This window comes from Sebastes fasciatus, chromosome 7 (assembly GCF_043250625.1).
Source record: "Sebastes fasciatus isolate fSebFas1 chromosome 7, fSebFas1.pri, whole genome shotgun sequence".
In the NCBI taxonomy this organism is placed as follows: domain Eukaryota; kingdom Metazoa; phylum Chordata; class Actinopteri; order Perciformes; family Sebastidae; genus Sebastes; species Sebastes fasciatus.
In genome coordinates this window covers 11,369,441-11,383,919 of record NC_133801.1, presented here as the reverse complement: position 1 = coordinate 11,383,919, position 14,479 = coordinate 11,369,441, and the positions used below count along the sequence as shown (strand labels likewise).

The 14,479-nt window shown below is 40.4% G+C and overlaps 1 protein-coding gene across 20 annotated transcripts in view; it reads right to left on the bottom strand.

The window, feature by feature from the left end:
* The window catches only part of gramd1bb (GRAM domain containing 1Bb), a 146,851-nt gene that overhangs the window by 24,886 nt on the left and 107,486 nt on the right, over positions 1-14,479 (bottom strand). For 12 of the 20 annotated variants that reach the window (XM_074641536.1, XM_074641527.1, XM_074641529.1 and 9 more), the window contains 3 exons: positions 8,095-8,305; positions 3,732-3,752; positions 1,811-1,834 (listed from right to left, as the gene is read on the bottom strand). In XM_074641536.1, coding sequence (XP_074497637.1) covers positions 1,811-1,834; positions 3,732-3,752; positions 8,095-8,305 — 256 coding nt within the window. The remainder of the gene's footprint in view (positions 1-1,810; positions 1,835-3,731; positions 3,753-8,094; positions 8,306-14,479) is intronic. The other 8 variants (XM_074641530.1, XM_074641534.1, XM_074641546.1 and 5 more) reach the window with 3 other exon arrangements.

Here is a 14,479-nt window from a genome sequence, read left to right as displayed (position 1 = left end):
GAAACGCAAAAGGCTCTCTCTAGAGCCAGAGTTTGGTTTGTCTGTTCTGGGCTCCCTATGTAGATATGAAGAGCTCATTCTAAACTAACGAAAACACGACGATCCTGATTTTCAGGTGATTTTATACTAATGAAAACATAGTGATGAATTTGATATTCCATTTCTGCTAGTAGGTCCCCCTAAATACTACACACTGTGCCTTTAAAAAAAACATTCAGTCACCAATAATTTATCTGAAAGTTGTTCCATAAAACATAAAACAAATGAGAGTTTTGAACACTTTACAACCATGGGATTTAATTCTTCATAAACCAATTGATTCTGTTGCAGTTTCATAACAGCAGAGGGCAGCAGAGATGTATCTTAATCATGACTATGACATTACAACATTTTCCAGCCACATGAACACACTTTCCGCTCCAACAGTCTAAGAGCAAAAGTCTCAGAGGGGAAACATGCAGGTGATCATTCAGAGGGTGAAACGAGGAAGAGGGTATTCAGAGGGAGAAGAGAGGGGTAAAAAAGTGATATCCAGTGTCTGATTCCTGTAGTACAATAAAATAAAAGCACCACATTTTCAGTTAAAGCAACAAAATCATATTTTTCCTATTTTAGAGAGCTTTTCCTTTCAAGACCACTGTTAAACATGACGGCATTTTTGCAAACTTACAGTGATTATTATAATATAACTGAAGATTGAGTGAGAATGTGTTTCAAACATTTTCTTACTTTTGACCTAGTGGATAATCAGTCTTACAAATGGCCACAATAATTGTCCTCACAAGCTAAACGTAGCAGAGTTCATTGTACATTTCTTCTTTTCAAAAACCCGAAACATATTCAATTTCTCTTTTGTGCCTCTGCGTTTTCTCTGTGTCTGACAGCGTCTGGTGGTTATCTAGCGGGCAGCGAGCTGCAGTAGCAGGCCTGAGGCCTGGCTGTGACGATAGCCGGGCTAATGTGGGCTAATCTGATTTGAAGGTGACAAGAGACACGAGAGAGGAATTACTTTCAGGCCACTGTCTGGATAAGTTGTGTGTGCGTCGTGTGCCATTCTCTTTGACTTTGTGTGACTGCACGCTATAGTGGGTTTGTGAGGTTTATGACAGCATTGTTTACACGGAGAGAGACTATTTATTGGGACTGTATACATGTGGAGAGAGAGAGAGAAATAGAGACTGAGACAGTTGAATAGAGTTTTGCTTGGGACTTCTCTGTGATTTACGTGGTTTGGATTTAAATCAAAACTAAACTATATCATTTGGTTTAAATGTCACCACATATGGGGCTGTGGATTACTAAATGGGAACTTTTTTTGCTGGATACACAGCTTCAAAAGAATTAATAAGGACCACATTTGAAGTAGCATCTTTGTTTTGGGGCATTTGTCATGAAATGAAAATGTGAAAATCTGAAATGGCTCCACCATGATGGCCCTTTAGAATTGATCAAGTGATGGTTTTAAACCCCACCGACCTGCCCTGTCGCTTCAAACAAACACCAGGGTGGCATCAGTTTTTACATTAACAAAAAAGAAATCTGCTATGAATTTCAGGCTTTAAATAATGCAGAATCTTCACTATAAAGAAATTTTTTAGAATAAACAATTTACACAGTTCACAAATCACTGTCCTTCCACATTAATTCTTGGGATGGAAAGCATGGGAAAGGACACGAGGGACTGAAACTATCAAAGGGGGATCCTACAGTCAGTCGCACAGCTACAGAGGAAGTGGAGGGCCGCGGGGATTTAAATGGGGGCCAGCGGGGATTGTCAATGGGTCAAATGAAAACAAGAAGAAATGCTTACTTTAATCAGGTTTAGTCTGTCATACTGAAAGAAAATTAAAAGAGAAAGCAAAACGTTAACCAAAGCAGTGAGCAACATGAGCACAGAAGGAAATGAGCGAGAAGAAGCTGAGGTCCAATGAGTTTTGTGGCTCAAAAACAACCCAATGTTGCTACTAAATGTGACTCTCCACCTAGATTGTATTCTCCACGAGAAGCCTGATTGATTATTGTTGTGTCATCAACACTATTATCGTCATATGGCCTTTGCTGCAGAGAGGCTGGGAGCCCCCTCTCGCTGAATGCACTCTTTTATTTGGATTGCATTAGGGCTAGGGTGATCAAGCTCACGTTGCCAGGACGACCTCACGCCATGTCTAGGGTCATGTGACCGTTGCTGACCACAGAGGCTCACGTGTGGGGGGGATGCAATAGAGTTGGTGTGGGGGGTTGGACTATGGCACAGAAATGAGAAGTGATGTAATCAATTGGTGTGTGAAACAGCAAATAGAGCATCATGTGGCTGCTGTTCACACCGACCTCCCATTCATTGTTTCAATTGACACAAATGAGACCCTGACTCCCTATATACTCTGCAATAAATTTAATGAGCGCCAAAAAAAGAAAAAAAAGTGGGATAAAGTCTGACAAGTAGCAACTTGGATGGATGAAGCGACAATATGGGCGATGCACTAAAAAAACGTGACGCCAGCCTGCGGAGAGGGAGATTTTTGGGCTCGTGGTGCGAGAAAAGGAGCTGGAAGAATCCTCTCATGTGGCTGCTCAAATAATGATGTAGTCCTGGCGTTCTGGACTGGGATGCTGGCAGGATTTTTAAGAGTTTATCCCTTTGCACCCGGGCCATTACACAGCATGACAGATATAAAGCTCTCATTAACCAAAATGTAGCAACGGGCTAGGTTTGTAAAGAGAGCGACAGGGCACAGGCCTGTAGGAGTTAGGAATTTGCGGCAGAAATGTTCATTTTCATTCTTGGAATCTGACAAAATCTCAACAATAAAGCTTATTTTCATTCTCAATAAATCTATGAATTATTTTCTCGATTAATTGATTAGTTGTTTGGTCTATAAAATGTTAGAAAATGTTGATCAGTGTTTCCCAAAACCCAAGATGACATCCTCAAATGTCTTGTTTTGTCCACACAGTTGTTTTTATACCTTTTTTATTAGATAGTTCCAGTAGAGAGATAACACGAATAGGGCTGCAAATAAGGATTATTTTCATTGTCGATTAATCTGTTGATTATTTTCTCGATTAATCGATTAGTTGTTTGCTCTATAAAATGTCAGAAAATGGTGAAAAATGTCGATCAGTGTTTCCCAAAACCCAAGATGACGTCATCAAACGTCTTGTTTTGTCCACAACTCAAAGATATTCAGTTTACTGTCATAGAGGAGTAAAGAAACCAGAAAATATTCACATTTAAGAAGCTGGAATCAGAGAATTTTAACCTAATTTCCTGAAAAAATTACTGATTAAAAAAGTTGGCGATTAATTTAATAGTTGACGATTATTTGATTAATCTTTGCAGCTCTACTGTTTAAATTTAAATTGCAAAAAAAAGAGCATGTCCCAATCCTGACTATATTTATAAACAGTATGTATAACAAGCTTAACACAAATATTTGAAAATGTAATCAGGAATTTTCTACATTGCATATCACCAGAAAGGAAAAGAAAGGACAGGAGAGGAGAGGGAGTGAGTGAGGTCGTCTGTTTAAGAAATGTCCATCTGCTATGATTGTAGGTGCAGATGGGGCTTGCAACGGTTTCAGTGTGCACAGGAACAAGCTGGGTTCAGGGTGAAGCATTGCAAACGGGGTTCGGACATTTCCACAGAGCAGCTCACAAGACAAGAGGTGGGGCAGAGGGAGGGTGGGCACAGAGATATTTGAAGAAACAGAAAAAAGAGTAATGCTTACTTTGGAAAGTCGCTTGTGAGACTAGCATGCAATCAGGAGAAGAACAAAGAAAAATCAGATAGAAAAAATGAAAATAAAAAGAAATCAACTGCCAGAAGAAACAGCTGAGAGTACCAACAGAAGAGCTGAACAGTCATTATCAGATGGCACACATTATCATATGGCATGTAGCAGCAGCAACAGAGAGAGAGAGAAGGCGTGCACACTGTGTGGTGGAGACAAAAAATTATTAAAGGAAAAAGAGACAAAAACAACAAGTGATTTAAAACAGCAGAGACAGATGAGAAGGTAGATGAAGACGCCAGTGACATGGCTTCTTTCTAACATTTTGCTGAGCGTACAAAACATTAGAGCCACATGCTCCTTCTGTGAAACAACCTGAAAGATTCAATCGAGTTCAGTTGTGAAGGGGAGATGCAGATGAGGGGGAAGACAGCAAATACAACACTTCTGTTTTTCACCCTTTTCTATCAACGTCTATTGTTTCCACAATAAGAGCTCGGGATGTCCACAGATGCAAAGCCTCTATTCCTGTTCTTAGCTTATCTATTAAGAGCTGCAGCAACCACTAATTAGACAAAGAGCTACAACAGACAACAATCAATGCTGTCTCTCTATTCAGTAACCAGGAAACACTTATAACACAGCAAACAGCTGTCAACGACAATAAGCTCTCCAACTTGCTGTTAAAGGGTAGGTTCACGCTTTTTCTAAGTCGGTCTTAAATAATACTTACATGCCCATTTGCATATTGAAAGAGTTTTTGCTTGCTGTAATAATTCCTCCTGTTCATTCTGACCATCAAGAGATCCCTTCCTAATGCACCTCCAATGGAAGTGATGGGGGACAAAAAAAGGACTGTTGATTCTGTCCGTGTTCACAGAGGTGGTTTTGGATGCAAGGGATCGTGTCGCTTCCCAGCATTGGACGTTTGATGAGCTGCCACTGGACACTAGACACCTGATTGGATGAACGTTTTCATTTGTGAGCTGCTGCTCCCAGCTTCAAACCGGATCCAACAAATGGCGGCTGGTTTGGAAACTATTTTCTCGTATATTACAAAAATGGTTCACAGAAATGTGTTTCTGAAAACATTTTTAGGCGAGAAATTGTCTTCATTTTTAGATCGACAACGGTTTTTGTGAGTTTTCAGAGACGGCAAGTCACGCCTGACGACCCTGTTTTGCATAAAGTAGCCTAGACCTCAAATTCATGCGAATGAGAAGCGGCCAACGTGACGGTCCGTCTCCAGAAACGCAACGCTACGCTAGCAGAATGCATTGCAAGGCTGCTTAAAAAGACAATGAACGGGAAGCGTGGAAATGACGTATCCTGTGGACACGTTATGCAAGTCCACTGACACTCATACGATTTTGTCGACTAATCGATTAGTTGATTTAATCGACACAAAAGCACCGTTTTAAATCTTGTGTTTACCAGAGATGTGCTCATAAGTTTCTTGGAAATAAGTAATTTAGCATGAAAAAATAATAAAAAAAAAAACTAATTGTCCAAATAAATCTTAGTCGACTAAGACCAAAACGACCGGTAAGTTGACTAATCGACTAAGAAGGAGCAGCCCTATGAGAAAGGATCTCTTGATGTATTAGCAGGAGAAACTATACCAAGTAAAACATCACATGGGCACCGAACTATTGTTTTAAGACAGACTTGAAAAAAATATGAACCTGTCCTTTAAACCCAAACACACCATACTTATCAACTGAATTTTAGGCAGATAATATTTCTTGAATGTCCACACACAATCTTAGAATCAGGGGAAAGAATGCTAATAATAAAGTGTTGGAAATATCATACCTGTATTATCATGACCTGTCTGTGCATAGTGTGTTGCGGGAATCTGTTCACAAGCCGTAGTGTGTGTCCATCTAACAGGTAAACAACCTAAAACGGTCCACAACAAAACTAGCTGGACTGAGGCAACAAATACACGACTAGTTCAGGAAGGACATGGTGTGGAGCACATGGTTTTAGTTAGTACGTTAGCAAGTTTTTAATAAGATGCAGAACCTTTAAACAACTAGCACATCTTCATCAGGGTAATTTTGACGTTACAGTTCTTTGATGAAGACATGCTGTTAGTCGCTGCACCTTATTTAAAGCTGTGCACCAGACCGCATCCTTGCACACCCTCGAATCATCGAGGCACTGATATGAGCTCAGAGCTCAAAGCTTTATTTGACCTCCCTTTTCGAGGAGCATAAAAAATAGCAATGGTGAGTAAATAAGCCAAAATCAACTAACTCAACTAAACACAACTTGTTTAAATCATAGTTTTAGGAGAGGAAAGAGAGAGTAAAAGATTAGGGAGTATATGGGATGTTAAAATGAAAGGCTGGAATGGAGAGGAGGGAGCAATCTCTCCTGAAGGGGGGGGGGGGGGGGAGTGATAGCTGCAACTCAGTAGTTAACATATCACTATGTATGTACAAGTCAATAACCAATCACAGAGGATGCGCCACTTCACTGGAAAGAAGGAGTACAGCTGGGCTGACTCTGACGTGTTTATGCAGTCACAGTTTATGAATGAACGCACATGTGACAGCAAGAGTTGCAGCATCATTCGACTGTAGTATCATAAAGTCACTATGATCACTATAAAGTCAGCTGCTAACCTAATTTCACTGTTGTCTATCTGATGTGTGTCACGAGAAAGAGATGACATGTCATATTCTTACTGTTCATTCATGCTTTCCTTCTGCATTAAAGGGATAGTTTGGGTGTTTTGAAGTGGGGTTGTATGAGTTACTTATCCATAGTAGGTGTATTACCTACAGTAGATGATGGTCAGCATGCCCCCAGCATCGAGAAACAGACAGGAGTAAGGACACCAGAGCAAAGCAATACAGTGCTGGGGACGGGGACTGCAGTAAAACGTACACCGATCAGCCATAACATTAGGACAGCATGGGCACTCTGACCGGTCTGCGGCTACGCAGTCCCATACGCTACAAACTGCGATGCACTGTGTTCTGACACCTTTCTATCGGAACCAGCATTAACTTTTTCAGCAATCTGAGCTACAGTAGCTCGTCTTTTGGATTGGACAACACGGGCCAGCCTTCGCTCCACATGTGCATCAATGAGCCTCGGGTCTGACCCTGTCGCCGGTTCACCGGTTTTCCTTCCTTGGACCACTTTTGGTAGGTCCTGACCACTGCAGACCGGGAACATCCCACAAGAGTTACAGTTTTGGAGATGCTCTGACCCAGTCGTCTAGCCATCACAACTTGGTGCTTGTCAAAGTCGCTCACATCCTTACGCTTGCCCATTTTTTCTGCTTCAAACACAAAGTTCAAAATGTTCACTTGCTGTCTGATACATCCCGCCCACTGCCAGGTGCCATTGTAACGAGATAATGTTATTCACTTCACCTGTCGGTGGTCTTAATGTTATGGCTGATCGGTGTATTGTAGCCCGCTAAAAGAACGGCTCACCTAAAAAAAAATTATATCTGTTTAAATGTACAGTGTATTTTGAATATTTTCCAATGGCTGGCTTTGGAGAGGCAAGATAAAGCGGAGAAAATATTCAAAATATAGCGTATTCTTACCAATATTGTTTTTTTTAGGTGAGCCTTTTTGTTTTAGGTGGCTAAAATATGTTTTACTGTCATCCCCGTCCACAGCAGTACATTGCTTTTTTCCGGTATCAGTGCTCCTGTCTGTTTCTCCAAGCTGGGGGCGTGCCGACCATCATCTCCTGTAAGTAATACACCTACTATGGATAAGTACCCCACACAACCCAACTTCAAAACACACAAACTATCCCTTTAAAGTGAATGTAATATGTTCTTTAACTTAAAGAAATACAGGTATGTGTGTGAGCTAGCATTTGCATGATGTTGAGGTGGTCAGAGGAAGCGGTAAAATGCATTCTTTGTTTTTATAAATCAAATATGTCCGCCTAGTCTTCACATACAACGAGTATAATGAGACGTGCTGTTTATGCTTTTGATCAGAGATAACTCATAGTTTCAAAGAAGTGACTTAATCCTTATCCTGACCGGTCTATCCTTAATCCATGTGTGTGAAATTGGCACCTTGTTGTCCAGCAGTGAAGCCTTTCACAACAGCTATTCTGTGAAAAAGTTAAGAGCAGCTTTGTGGTTGTTCTCTACCGGGAATCTCTCTTCACAGAGCCGACTCTTTTCAGAGGAAAGGACGCACTGTTGAGCATTCTTGACAGAACTTAATGTGGTTTTAGTGCTGCGAGCTAGACACTAAATATATGGTAAAAATGAACCATACTTCAAACTGTGAGGCAACCCTTCATTTCTATCAGACAGGTAGAGAGGAAATGTGTCAAACAAGGTAAAAAGGAGCATCTCCTGGTCGCTCACCTTCGAGTTCTTCCCCCCGCTTCTCGCTGACTGCAGGGAGTACGTTCTCTGGACGACCTGCTCGGGCGTGGAGGGGGATTTGTCAGAGGAGTGGTCCGAACCCTTCTCCACCATGTTCTCACCCTCCTGGCTCTGTGGTGTGGGAGAGCGCGAGCGTTTGCGCAGGACTGGCGAGCAGGCGGGTGTGCTCTTGTTTGAGTTACTGGCAGTGCTGGAAGAGAAGAGACAGAAAGTGGGATGAGAAAATCATATCTGGAACAAATGTTACGATACAACACATAATCTTGTCTTCAAAATCAAAGAAATCATACAAATACTCCTTTAATACAACGTAAACACCATGCAAGGCAGTCTCATTAGTGTATAGATCAGTGTGGAGAGCAGCGCAGCACATAACAACGTTTGCTCATGCTTGCATCATTTGAGGATTAACAGGCTTGAAACACCATGTGCTAACCTGGCTAATGACTGCTAAGCTAATACGGGAAACCAACAACAACAACAACAGTAGTGAGGTAAACAAATGAGGTAAGACACAGTCACGATGTGCTGGAAAGTAACAAATTACATTTACTCAAGTACAATTTTATGCTACTTTCTACTCCTATACATCTGAGAGGTAAACATTATAGTTACTTTGCAGATTCAGGTTAGTAATACAAAATATAATTAACAAATTAATTATGATGTACATTAAGCTACCCGGAAGTATATACATTTGTTGAAATCAGCTCCACCTTTACCAGCTGCAACATTAAAGTGATGAACACATTAATGCATCAATAATTATAATTCAATAATATAAAATATATCATTCTGAAATGAGTACTTTTACTTTTGGTACTTTAAGTAGATTTTGATGCTGATACTTTTGTACTTTTATGTCAGTGACATTTTGATTGCAGGACTTGTAACATAAGTAGAGTAGAGTATTTCTGCACTGTGGTATTAAAACACAGTCTCACGGCAGTTCATGAATTTTCCTTTTTTTCGTGACACTCACCACGACTTTCAACAACGTATTTTTTGTGCGTTTTCCTACGAATGACCAACAACACATGACACACGTCAATCTCTGCTCTAGTCTTTTCAAAATAAAAGACACCCAACCCGGTGTTTCTTTGCTCTGTATACTTCCCGGTTCACAATTACAGGAATTAAAAACAAATCGATTTTGTGCTATCCATCACGGAAACATTTTTAAATTTGTGTCGATGTACACGAATCAATACATTACATTTCTTGATGATTTCACGCTGTGCGACTGGGCTGGGTATTGCTCCTTTTACTTAAGTAAAATATGAGAATACTTCTGTACGCATGACCTGAGGATTTCCTCACAATGCCAGACTTCAAATGTTTGTTTTTCAGCCCATCGCCAATTTGAAGATATGTGCTGGAAAAACATCCATTTAAAATTGTCTCGTCACTGACATTTATTGAGCTGTTTATTTCAAATCCTGTGAAATATGAGGCCTTACAAAAATTAAGGATCTTTTCCCCTGAAAGCTGTTTCCATGGCTGCAGAAAAGCCACTCTGGAAGACATAACAAGGATTAAATTATCAGAGATACAACGTCAGGTGGAGAGCATCATCCTCGCTCCTAAAGTGGACCCATAACACATGATTCTATTATCTCAAACTGAGATACATGTTGACTTTAACGTGGGAGATTTGCTTTAATACGTCCACTAACAGCTCTCCAGCTGCTGTCTTGAGACAGGTAGTCCCTTTCCTTCCATCGTACGTTGCTATCAGGTAGCCTCTGTGATCCAGCACTAGACACTCTCTTTTCTTATACACACACACATCAATGGCTCAGCAAGAAGCCTTCTCCTCACAATGACAGAAGCGAACAAAAGGCCCTGTAAGTGATCCGAGTGGCAGCGCGCCCGCCAGGCACGGTTACTTGACATGGCGTTATGCAAGCCATTACGTCACTGCCAGCCAATGGCCCGCTGTTAGTGGCCATGAATTACTGATCTACTGTTACATTCAGGGCTGAATCATAGAGGGCAGCGTTGACAGCTTCTGTCTGACTGTCAGGGTCTGCTGTACAAGTAGCTGGTTGATTTTAAAAAGGCAAGGACAACAAAGAGCTTTCACATTTGTTTAATGCACGGGGATATAGATAATGCACGCCTGGTGTATTATGGTACCTCTGACATCAATTTATATGATTACCAAATGTTCTGCTGTTCAGTCAGTGGATGATCATTTTGACTGTTCTGTACATTGTGTACTGAGTACTGATTCGTCCCTACTGACCTGATTAGGAGGAAATTTGCAGGGAAATCGCTCTTTGAAAGATGTTAATTGTAGTAAACTGCAAACTGCCGCCACAGCTCAGACAACTCCTTTAGTGCAGAGCTGCAGTTTAAAAGTGTTACATCCAGGTTCCTATTCTGCCTTTATTATTGTTTTCATCAATTCTATACACATCTTTAGTTTATCAGGTGGCGTATGTCATCCATCAGGGCATAAAGTCTGAGTACAAATGCTCACAATGATGGTAGAAAGTGGAGTACATTGATATTCAGCATGCACGATAACCTCTGTCTGAGCCGGGAGACTGTCTGGGTTACACACACAAGCAGTACACACACAAGTTGGTGTAGATGGTGTATGTAAAAATATCAATATCCCTCTTTCAAACCTTTCATGTGCTTGCTTTGGGGCAGACAGATTAACTAGGGAGGGTTTCCCATGAAATTGTTTAGCAGAAGTGATAAGACACCCAGATTCTGTCACATCTCGTCTCGCCATCAATCAATCAATTGTTAATAGATGATGTCCTCAACAACATCCATTTTAATCATTAAATATGTGCTATTTGTTGTGTGAAACAGTACCTGTGCCATTTTCGTGTAGGTTAATGTTTTATTACATAAGTGTATAATTTTTGTTATGATGTAAGCAGAGGTTGTATTTATTTCAAGCATGGTTGGTGCCTCCATCGGAAAACACTGCGGGGAAACCCTATGGGCCAATGGCTGTTTCCATAGCAACAAATTTGACACAGATCTGAAACAAAGTTTGAGATTTGTTTAAAAAAATGTAGAAATTTTCTTTTGGTTCACAAAAAGCAATGTTGCAAAAAGAGACACTTTACATACGAAGAGTTAATTTGCAAAAACAGATAAAGGCCAATCTTAAAAGGAATAAATCAACACCAGTTTCATTGATATCCCCCAATGACAAAACATGATTCATGAAAATTAAACATTTTTGAGATATGTTGTTTGATTGCTTTTCCCAAGAGTGCAAAAAAAAAGAAAGAAAAAGAATAAATGAAAATGGAAATATCTGTTTTTGCAAATTAACCTTTCACTCAAATAGCGTCTTTTTCTGTCAGAAAAGCGCTGGCAGGGTGCTGAGGAGTGCTTCATCCCAGTGTTTCAGCAAAAAAAGCGCTCAGAGTGCTTTTTTGATGTGGGTAAATGTGAATGTTTCTATGACAACAGTATCTTGACAACATATCACCACTCTAACCACTGCTGTATGACAAACTACCATCGCTGCTTTGCTTTTATTATGTGTTTGGGCCACTATCTATTTGTTTGACAGTGTTTTTGCGCTCATACGTTGTGTCTCAATCTGACAGCTGTAGAGCAAGGAGGACGATCAGTCGGAGACAACGCATTTGGCGATAAAAGCACAACACTAACCAGCAACATTCAGTGTCCGCCAGACCAATCTGCTGGGCTTTTTCAGTCTTTGTTATGATAGTGTCTGTCTGACATATCATAAAGCTCTGGCTAGACAGACACAGCCAAAACAAGGGTCGTGTCTAGAGGGTAACCCGCAAATTGCAAAAACTTGCAAAGCCTCTTGCGAGACTCGTTGCCCAACGACCTACCCTAACATTGCCAATGGAGGTCAATGCCTAACCTTAACCATCTCTGGAGAGTTTCGCAATTTACGTGTTACCTTCTAAACACAACCCAAAACAAGCTTCTCCTCCATTTTCTTGGTAACCATGGTGACGAGTCCCACCAGATGATGATGTACACACACACACACACACACATGCACACACACATGCACACACACATGCACACACACACACACACACACACACACACACACACACACACACACACACACATATTGTATACTTAAAAGTACTTTTTTCACAAATGTAACAGGCACATAATGGTAGCATGCCAGTTTAAAAGCCCAGGTGGTGCAGCTTAAATTAACACCTGTTTACGATTGCAGAGATTCTGGGTTCATCTGTTGATTTTCTATACTGCGTCCTTCTGTCTCCCCTTCTCTCACACAGACAACAGAGGGAGTCAATAAGGACTGCAGTGCGGAGACAACTTGGCATTGTGGATTACAAAAAAAAGGAAAAATAACTGAATGAATAAAAGCAACACATATACCTCTATTTAAAGTACATCATAGTAATACATCTAATTTTGACTTTTTTGAGATTGTATCAGAAAGGTAATGGAAATAAGTGATTTAATTGATCATGAGTGAAACCAGGTACATCACCTACTAACCCTGTTTCCAATTATCCTGCATAATCTAGGTCAAAAAGCTATTTAAAACAGCTGCTTCTACCTGTGAATTTGAAGAGGATCAACATTTATCAGTACCAGAGTGTCTCAAATCATGTTAAGTCTGCAAATACAACAGATGGAAGTATCAATAATATATCTATTAAAACTCTCATGGATACCAGCCTTAAGAAATGAGCAACAATAAGTTCCTACTGAGTTTGCATTTGAACTTGGGACTGCTGGATCTGATGGCAAATGTTTAAAGGGGACACATCATGAAAAACAACAAAGTCAGGTTTCTTTTGTGGGCTGCCTAGATCAGAAAACATGTGATTCAACAAGCCATTCAGATTTGACTCCCCTTCCTATGTCACATGCAGGCTCATTAAAATATATTGCCCCCCATCTGAGTATCTCCGCCCACAACTTGAGAACTACCTTTGCAAAGGTGCACCATATTTTTCTCACAAGCCAATCAGAACAGACTGGGCTTTTCAAGCGCTAAAACTGAGTGTTTCAGACAGAGGATGAATACAGGTATATTCAGACAGACAGAATGAGAAAGATGATGTGTTTTTTGAACATTAAAGCGTTTAAACATGTTCTAATAGAAACCCAAAAACAAGCATGAACCTGAAAATGAGCATGAAATGTCCCCTTTAATGTCTTCCACAACTTCCCATCTATCCTAAGAGCATTTGAACAGGCCACCCAACAATGATCTGGTGATAATGCCATCATAGATAGAAACATTTGGCAGATAACACAGGCATACTGCACACACTGTGTTCCCAACTCTCAAGTAACTGCATCCACCAACACTGCATGCTCTCCTGCAAACAATGTACGAGCATCACACAAACATAAACAAACCTATTACTCAGTTTCAAACAGTCAGAGATAGCATCTTCATATTACAGTGGTGCTCAGTCAGCACACACACGCTTCACACACTGTGGGTCAGGGTGGATAGGTGAAAGAGTGGGTGAGGTTTAGGTTCAGAGTGACGTTAAATCCGAGCCTCATTGGATAAAAAAGCTCAAATCTTCTGATTGTACTATTATGTATCCACATAGATTTAACTTGTGGCTTGGCCTCTTAAGCAAAAGGGGTAAACAAAAATATTAGATACATAAAAGATAAATATATATTGAGGTAAGTAAAGTTCTTTAAAGGTTGCCTGAGTAGCAATAGCTTTTATGATTAAGAGCTGTGGTTGACAGAATCTCACTTCTTACTGTGCTGTGAGAGAAATATAAGGATGTGAGAGATGTTTTCTTTGAAAAAATAATATGTCCTGAGTTCATCCATCTCCCCGATCCTCAGAAAATACCGTACTTATGTGGGGAGAAAAATCAATATGCAATATTAGCTGCAAAATATGTTGACTGTTGCCATACAATATAAGGTGCTGCAGGCTCCGAACATGTTTCTGATTAACTACATCTGTAAAATAATGTATATTTAAAATGTATTTGGTATATTGTGATTATTTTGTGATTATTTCTTGTGAAATGTTATTATTCATTAATATGTAATTTCGCTCTGGCAATAATGTGACCTGAACATTCATGCCAATAAAGCTTATTTGAATTTGAATTGGGTAACAAAGCCCCAACTAAAACAATAACAGGGAGGATTGTCTCTCAATATTTTCCCTCCATGCAGAAAGAGACGAGATTTCCCCGCTACAGGAAACCCCACTTGTTGTTTTTAGCAGATGAGGAATTCACGGATCACCTCGCCTTCCCAGATACACGCTACGTAAACAATGGGAACACGGATCCATCATCAACAACTGAATGACTCAGCCCGATATCAGTCATTCACACAGCAGTTTGCTCTTTGAACCAGCGTGGTGGTGTGGATAGAG